Here is an 8,706-nt window from a genome sequence, read left to right as displayed (position 1 = left end):
CCATCTGGACTCTCCATCTGGACTCTCCATCTGGACTCTCCATCTGGATTCTCCATCTGGATTCTCCATCTGGACTCTCCATCTGGATTCTCCATCTGGATTCTCCATCTGGATTCTCCATCTGGACTCTCCATCTGGACTCTCCATCTGGACTCTCCATCTGGACTCTCCATCTGGACACTCCATCTGGACTCTCCATCTGGACTCTCCATCTGGACACTCCGCTTTCCTCTACACTCGAGCAAACAAATGCAAGACCACGCTCCCTTCCAGTGTGCTCAGGCAGCACGTGGTGCGCGCCACGTCACGACGGAGGTGTTGAGCGAGAGAGAGAGATGGAAAGCGATCGATCAAAAAGCGATCGATACATCGAGATATGGAAAGCGATCGATCCGTCGAGTCGAGATGGAAAGCGATTGACCCATCGAAAGATGGAAAGCGATCAATCAAAAGCGATCAATCCATCGAGAGATGGAAATCGATCAATCAAAAGTGGTCCAACATCGAGAGATTGAAAGCGATCGATACATCGAGAAATTGAAAGCGATCGATATATCGAGAGATTGAAGCGGTCAATCCATTGAGAGATGGAAATCGATCGATCCATCCTCGACCCTCGTCGCCCATTTCTGAGCGAGTGGGGGGGGGGGGGGGGGGAGCAAGTGTGGGGGTGAGCGAGTGTGGGGGTGAGCGAGTGGGGGGGGTGAGCGAGTGGGGGGGTGAGCGAGTGTGGGGGGTGAGCGAGTGGGGGGGTGAGCGAGTGTGGGGGTGAGCGAGTGGGGGGGGGTGAGCGGTGGGGGGGGTGAGCGAGTGGGGGGGTGAGCGAGTGTGGGGGTGAGCGAGTGGGGAGGTGAGCGAGTGGGGGGGGGGGTGAGCGAGTGACGGGGTGAGTGAGTGGGGGGGTGAGCAAGTGGGGGGGTGAGCGAGTGTGGGGAGTGAGCGAGTGGGGGGGGTGAGCAAGTGGGGGGTGAGTGAGTGGGGGGGTGAGCGAGTGGGGGGGTGAGCGAGTGTGGGGGGTGAGCGAGTGGGGGGTGAGCGAGTGGGGGGGGTGAGCGAGTGGGGGGGTGAGCGAGTGGGGGGGTGAGCGAGTGGGGGGTGAGCGAGTGGGGGGGTGAGCGAGTGGGGGGGTGAGCGAGTGGGGGGGTGAGCGAGTGGGGGGGGTGGTGAGCGAGTGGGGGGGGGTGAGCGAGTGGGGGGGGGTGGGCGAGTGGGGGGGTGAGCGAGTGTGGGGGGTGAGCGAGTGGGGGGGGTGAGCGAGTGGGGGGGTGAGCGAGTGGGGATGAGCGAGTGGGGGGGGGTGAGCGAGTGGGGGGGTGAGCGAGTAGGGGGGGGGGAGCGAGTGGGGGGGTGAGCGGTGGGGGGTTGAGCGAGTGGGGGGTGAGCGAGTGGGGGGGGGTGAGCGAGTGTGGGGGGGGTGAGCGAGTGTGGAGGGGTGAGCGAGTGGGGGGGTGAGCGAGTGGGGGGGGGGGTGAGCGAGTGGGGGGTGAGCGGTGGAACAGCGGTTAGCGTGCGCCGCGCTACGCTACCCGGCGACCCGAGTTTCAAATGTCTCTCACGGCCACCAACACCGGTGACGAAAATCTGAGCAGGTCGCGGGCCTCCCTAGGTCGACTCGGCCTCAAATGAATACAACGTGTCAATATCACCACTCGGGGAGACAAAGGCGGCCGGGATGGACGTGCAGGCCTCCATCGGTGCTGCCGCTCGCTAACAGCACTTGGCTCAGCAGTCCGTTGAGTCTATGCGCGAGGGGGTGGATCTCTGTCCGTGTGTGTGTGTGTGTCTCTGTGTCTTTGTGGGTTTGAATCTTGACGCGCTCATTCGCAGCAGCAGCAGCAGCAGCTCCAAACATCGTAGAGAAACCAAAAAAATCCGGTTCATTTTTTGTTTATTAACATTCCTTTTTAAAACGTGTAAAAAAATCATCACGGCGGCCGGTCTCGCCAAGACGTTTCACGTTCTCGCTTCGTGGCGAATAATAATAAATTACCGCGCGTAAAAGCTTCAGCAAGCTTACAACAACAACATACAACATCAACGAGCTCCAGTGCTACCGCCCTTCATGGGCGTTTGTCCACGTTCCACAAACAGGTCATTTAGCTTAACGAAAGATCTCGTTTAAACGCACAGTTTTTAATATAAAATACACAAATGACAAGCATTCGCTTCAAAGAAGAGATACTCGATGCCGCAATAGTAGGATGTGACGTGAACCGCATCGTCCACGATCAAACGTTTCTGAATTCAAAGCTGTCAAACCCCCGTACCCGAATTCTTGTGCGGGGGAAGGGGGGGGTGAAATCGAGCAAAAATAAATAAATCCACGTTCGTCTATTTGTTTGCTTCTCTCCCTAGCGATGGGATATTTTGGTAGGATAAACGTTGAGATTATTTTAAGGGCACTAATAATGTGTGAATTGGTCTGCAGTATAAGGTAGGGTGGCCGGGTAAGGGCTTGACAGCTCGCCTGGATGAGACCGCAGTCTGAGCTCTGGTTGGCGAAGCCTCGCAAGAGTTCTCCCTCGTGTGGCCTCTGCTGACACACTGCTGGGGGCAAGTGCTGCTCGGAGCGAGCAGCACTTGCCCCCGATGAATGCCGCCACTGCGGAAACACGAAGGTGGTGGTGGGGGTTCAAAACTGCAGGCCCACTTCCAGCTCCCGTAATCGTGGACGATGCTGTTCACGAACGCCCTCGTGTCTGTGTGTGTCTGTGTGTGTGCCTGTGTCTGTGTGCCTGTGTCTGTGTGTGTGTGTCTGTGTGTGTGTGCCTGTGTCTGTGTGTCTGTGTGTGTGTCTGTGTGTACATATATATTATGCGGTAATATAATACCATACAATTATTTGTTTTTTAAATGCCAAGAGGCATTTCAGGTCTCACTCTCAGGGGTTGGACTCTTCCCAATCACTGCGGCATAGCTCCGAAAGGAGCCGAACTCTACGACACGCACCTCTGAGATGCTCCGGGCGGTACTGATCGCCCATCGGGGTGGCCAAATAATCGCGCGCGTCACCCTCCCCCCCATGCCCCCCCTCCTCGCTCAGTACCAGCGGTCACGTGGGAACCACCGCCGGGCTGCCCCCCCCTCCCTCCCCTCACCACTTAGCGTGGGGCCATCGTCCCACGGTCCAGAGCGTGGACAACCGCGAGCCATCGCCGGTTGCCGCGTGGCAAACGCGAGCCTCGTGGTTGGCACGAGGCCTTGACGCCCCGCGCAACCCCCAATCAAACCCCCGCTCGCTCAGCGAGTGCTGCCAACTCAGCGATTTTGTTACCGGGGATTAAGCGGCATTTCCCCCCCCCCCCCCTCTCTATTTGACCACTCACAACCGTGAGTGGCCACGGTGGGCAGGAGATGTTAGCTACCTCGCCTGGTATGCATGAGGTCGTGGGTTCGATCACCAACCATGGAGTTTGCGGTGTCTCTCTCCCCGCGGTCGCGTTAATTGTTCTCCGGGCCTCTCTGGTTTTTCCCTCCACATTTGGAATCGACGTCACTCGTTTAGAGCATCTCTGCTGCTATAGATGTCCACGTGATGATGATAAGCCCACTTCATTGAGCTATCATCTGTGGCCAGGTCTCTTCTGAAAAAGAACCATATGGCTCAGTAGCGGGCCATACCTGGTAAAATTAAATACAAAGTTCAATTTCTGTTTTAGTGGTCTGCGATTCGAAGTCGTTGGTGGCCTTTGACCGAACTCGTTTTTTTCTGCTCTTTGTACCCACGCCGGCACTACCATCTCTGCACTCCCAAGCAAGGTTCGACATTTAAGCCGAGGGTGGGAGGGAGCTTTGCTGCTGATAACCAACGAGGCCAAAGTCGACCTGGCAGCCAAGAGCTATTTGCGTTGTTGAGTCTCCGTGCGTTTCCCCCTGTGCAGTACGCACGCTGATTTCCCTCCCCACTTAGTCAAATCGATCGATATAACATATATAAATAAAATACATAAATTAACGCGCGCGCAGAATCACCGTCAAATAATTTACCGCAACCGTCTCCTTTTTACCACGGGCATATAAATAAAATAAATAGGTCAATAAATACATCGACGACATACGCGGACGTTAAATAACACCGTGGCAATAAATAAGCGCGCGAGTTCGCGCGTCGGACAGTTAATCGACGCGCCCCGCCACGGAGGGCCACAGTCGCGGCCATCGCTGGCAGGTAGCTAAGCCGGCCATTGTGTTTGGTCGCAGCCAACGCGCAGGTGGTGCGAGGGTGAAGCGGGCAGCAGAGCAACGTGAGCGGCGGAGCCGCACTTTAGCACCGAGCGCTTTTGCCGCAACGCGGCCGTGGAATTTCAAGTAGATTTCGGTGCACACGCTGTCAAATAACGAGCGCCTCGTGCCAATCCAACTGCCGGAGGAAACGAATACGTTACGAATCTCTTACATTATTAAATTAGTGGCGCATTAACCGAGCCAAGCCAGCAACCCCCGGTGGCTTTTCCCGCCGTGCCGTGCCGTGCCGAGCTGCGACGTGACGCGACAGCTGGCACGCTTCGCCTCTGCGGGAGCCGGCGTCGACCAAATGGCGACTCGGGGTGACGGCGTGCGACGTCGGTAACGCGGTGCCACCGCCGCCGCTGTGACGTTGACGCGCTGTAGCAGGCCGAAATGAATACGCGGACAGAATTAGTGGTAAATTGCGTCAATGTTTCGGGCCCAAATGAGGAACATGCCGATACGTTATCGGCATATTCCTCATTATTCAACGATGCAATACTCGATTAAACGGGAATCGGCCGATTTTTTTGACGAAACAAAGCTTGATCCATGCTCAGACATGATTTCTGGATCTAAAGAGACGATTCTTGGGGCGAGTAAGCCCCAAATTCGGCCGCCCCTCGGCTACCTCCCGCATCGACATAATTCGTCGTTTGTCCTGTCGCCGATTCACTTCACCCCGTTCACAGCGCTCGTCCCGATCCCCGCCCGGGTCCGTGCCCCGCCCGTCGCCGAGCGGGGCGCGGCAAGCCGCCCACTAGCCCCAGTAGGCGGGCCGCACGCACACGCAGGCCACGGGCACGCGCAGGTACACGTGCGCGTAGGTGTACGTGCCGGGCCGTTGCGGGCACGGCGAGCGGCGCAGGAAGCGCACCGTCTGCTCCACGAGGTGCGAGTTGACCTCGGTCGTCTCGAGGCCGCTCCGCGGGTCCAGGCACCCGTCGCAGAGGCAATGGGCCTCGGCGTAGCGTGACGGCAGCAGGTCCGGGTTCTCCACGATCCTGGGAGGAGGAGGAGGGGGAGGAGAGGCAGAGACGTCGCCGTTAGTTTTACCGCCATCGTCGAGACGGAGAGCCGACACGGCGAACGTCATTTACGATCGTCATCGTCGCACGCGCGGCTTTGTGTACGCGGGCCTCACCTGTACGACCACGGCGAGATGGAGCGGCTGGAGACGTCCTCGGCGCGCCCGCTCGCGTCGCGGTGAGCCGGCGCCCCCCGGTTGAAGACGGGGCAGCCCTGCGCCGGGCCGCCGCTGTGTCGAGCGTGGCGCCGCGACGTGGCGCTCCCCAGGCGGTCGAGCTCGTTGGCGATGGCCACGGGGTCGAGGTGGTGACCTCCGTGGCCAGCGTGCCGCCCCGAGCGGCGTTGCGCGCCGGTGCCGCCCTCCGTCAGGTCCTTCATCATCTTGAGGACGAGCGGCGAGTTCTCCTCCAGGCACTGCTGCTGCTGCTGCTGCCGCTCCCTGGCACCGCCGCGCTTGCCGTCCCGCTGCCTCCCTTTCCGAGCCGCGGATGCCTGCGGGAGGTCGCCGGCGACGAGCAGCAGCACCAGCAGCAGCGGCAACCCCAGGGACAGCGTCGCCTGCGAAGGAAGAAGAAGAGGCGACGGCGCTTGTCACGTTGTTCCACGGGGTTCGCGTCTTTGCATGTTCAAGGATCGCACTCCCCTCCCCCGGCCCCCAGTAAAGTCTCATTTTTATCAAGTCGAGTTTTTTGTGGGGGGTTCTCCGTTGTTGTTGGCCGAATCGTTCGCACCATTTCGTAAGCGCCCTTGGCTTATTTCAATCACCATCTTATCCCGTGTGGATTTATTCTGCGCCGTATTCCGAGGGCGCTTGAAAGACAATTAACGAACGTGTCCACGAGGTGGCGATGTTGGTCGAGATAAAGAGCGGGGGGTTATCGTGGAGCTGTCGCCAGTCGATTGACTGGGACGGGTCACGAGGGGTCGGTTTCTACCCACAGCTCCACCGCGCCGGCTGGCGAAGCGTCGGGGCCCCTGGCGCCGGCCGAGACACCGCTCGCCACCGAACGTCAAGCCGTGGCCGGGAGTCGAACGGCGCGCGCAGCGAGCGAGCGAGCGAGCGGGCGACCCGCGAACAAAACTCACAACGCGACGAGCGTCGTAGAGGCGGCCGATGACATTTCCGGTGGCGCCAAAGCAACACTTAAGACTCGCGACGGCATCAACATCATCATGGACCGGCGGATTCTCACGACTCGCAGACGTCCCCCTCCTGCGGTTCCTTTTGTTGTTGCCGTCGCTGTATTTATACCCCGATGACGTCACCGCTCGATTTGCATGTCGCCCGTCATAGCCAGCAGGCCACACCCCCCGCCCGGCTCCCTCCCTTTCAAAGGGGGCTGCCCTGGGGCACGACCGCCAGTGAGTTGTCAAATGCAAAGTAGCCCCGGGCCCGCGAGCCACGCGCTCACCCCCCCCCCACCCCGAAGTGGTTGCGACAGACGCGGAAAAGCGAACCGCTCCCTCGGTGAATTCAACGAATTCGCAGCCGGTGCACGAGGCGCTGTGGCTAGGGCAGGGAGGGGGGCTCAGTGACCGCCTTGAACTCTGCACCTCGTTGGGCTCCCTGCGAGGTCAGAGGACGTCCCGCCGACACTTGACGCGTCGTCGAATCTCGACTCAAAAAAAACGGATCGGTTGAACAGCAACGACAAAATGGACCTTCCCTCCTCTCGCAGTTACTTTAAAACGTCTTTCTCGCTTCGTATTTCTCTTTGCTCGGTTGATGTTTAACCGGTCCGGCATTCGCCGTGACCGCAGGCGACCCCCCCTTGAGCACGGCCGATTTTCTGTTTTATAAATTCCAATTCTTATTTTAACCGCTGCTGCTGCTAACTTGCAAGCCGCTTTGGTGGGCCAAGGCGTTGTTACAGCGAGGCGCCAACCACGATTCATCCCCCGGCCTTGGCTCCCCGACACCCCGACGAGATCGGAGAGCGCTTCCGACACGTGCGGTGTTGACGAGCGAGTCCGCGCACCCAACGCGCCCCGAGCAGGAAACCCCTCGGTCCACACTGCGAGTACCCACGGCAGCAGTCGGTGGTGGCGATGGTGGGGGTTGTGGTGATGGTGCTAGTGATGGTGCTGGTGGTGATGGTGGTGGTGCTGGTGATGATGGTGGTGCTGGTTGTGATGGTGGTGATGGTGCTGGTGGTGATGGGTGATGGTGGTGATGGTGGTGATGGTGCTGGTGGTGCTGGTGGTGGTGGTGCTGGTGATGATGGTGGTGCTGGTGGTGGTGGTGATGGTGCTGGTAGTGATGGGTGGTGCTGGTGGTGGTGATGGTGGTGGTGATGGTGCCGGTGGTGGTGCTGGTGGTGGTGGTGGTGATGGTGGTGATGGGTGGTAGTGCTGGTGATTTGTGGTGGTGCTGGTGGTGGCGATGGTACTTACAGAGTTGAGCTTCATTGTGCTAGGCGTTGTTTGTGTTCCTGGCGTAGCTGTTCTCCAGCGATGTGGTCCTGCACAGTTCGACTCTCCTCGTTTGTAGCACCCATGCTCAGCCGGCCTCCTTATATATCTGCTCCCTTTTTGCTCGCCGTATTTATTTATTTATCTGGGAATTTTTTTCTATCTCATGGGGCATGTCCCCAAACTCGTTCCTCCTCCTCCATCGCTGCACTTGTCATAAAGTTTACCTGGGTCGCTGACGTGGGTGGTAAACACGACACGGAATTGCCCCCAGACCCCCGACTCTGCCCCGCCGTGTGCTTCGCGTTACACGTGGCCCTACCCCCGCTCCTCCCTCTCCCTCTCGGCTGCCATCATCAACCGCCGAGAGGAATGCAGAAGAACGTGATTTGGCAGTGAACCCACCTCCATCTCTCTCGCTGTGTACGCGCGTGCGTCCGCTTGATGATGAAATACGCTGGCGGAGACGCGTTATCAAATCCCCCCCTTCCCCCCCGTGGCTTGAGGCGTTCGCTCCGAACGACCGATGCCATCCGTTGACTCGTTTGGCCATACTTCACCATTGCCGGTCGGTGCAGCTTTTGGTGAAGTGAGCGGGGTTTTGGGAGTGGTGGGGGTGGTGGGGGTGGTGGCAATGGTGGCATTTGGGAATGTTTCAGATTCCATGGGGACCTTTCGCCAGTGTCAAAGTATGACAAATAAGGGGTAGCTTTTCACCCTTTCTACCAATAAAGATGGCGTGCAGATGTTCAAACACCAAATGGATACATTTTTCAAGGAAAACACATCTTATCACCCGTTTTATTTCCAGAGAGGTTCAAACCTATACATTGTTTTATTTGCCATACTTTGATACTGGCAAGAAGGTATCCCACGACACAGCTATGAATGCTCTGATCCGTGTGGCATTGTCTTTGTACTGGTCGCATTTTGGCGCTGCTGTCTGGCCGCGACACCGGTTGGCGAGACTTGTCCATGAATGAGGCTCCCGCCTTGGTGCAGGCCAATCAGTTTCAAGGCCGATGCGAATATTATCCG

At 58.4% G+C, this 8,706-nt stretch overlaps 1 protein-coding gene across 1 annotated transcript; it reads right to left on the bottom strand.

Moving 5' to 3' along the window:
- Positions 1 to 1,871: 1,871 nt before the first annotated feature.
- LOC116956008 (interleukin-17C) lies at positions 1,872 to 8,104 on the bottom strand. Its single transcript, XM_032977395.2, has 3 exons — positions 7,651 to 8,104; positions 5,372 to 5,814; positions 1,872 to 5,231 (listed from the first exon to the last, which is right to left on the bottom strand). Exons 1-3 carry the CDS (start codon positions 7,663 to 7,665, stop codon positions 4,988 to 4,990), a joined length of 702 nt encoding a protein of 233 aa, XP_032833286.2. The 5' UTR covers positions 7,666 to 8,104; the 3' UTR covers positions 1,872 to 4,987.
- Positions 8,105 to 8,706: the final 602 nt, after the last annotated feature.

This window comes from Petromyzon marinus, chromosome 63, assembly GCF_048934315.1.
Source record: "Petromyzon marinus isolate PM22_M1 ecotype Great Lakes invasive population chromosome 63, UKy_Petmar_22M1.pri1.0, whole genome shotgun sequence".
In the NCBI taxonomy this organism is placed as follows: Eukaryota; Metazoa; Chordata; class Hyperoartia; order Petromyzontiformes; family Petromyzontidae; genus Petromyzon; species Petromyzon marinus.
The sequence above is the reverse complement of the archived record's forward strand: the minus strand, read 5'-3'. Positions and strand labels throughout refer to the sequence as shown.

Excerpts from the sequence above, each read along its gene's own strand:
- LOC116956008 (XM_032977395.2), bottom strand. Across the intron at positions 5,232-5,371 it reads ATCTCGCCGTGGTCGTACAG|GATCGTGGAGAACCCGGACC; the intron begins GTGAGGCCCGCG and ends TCCTCCTCCCAG.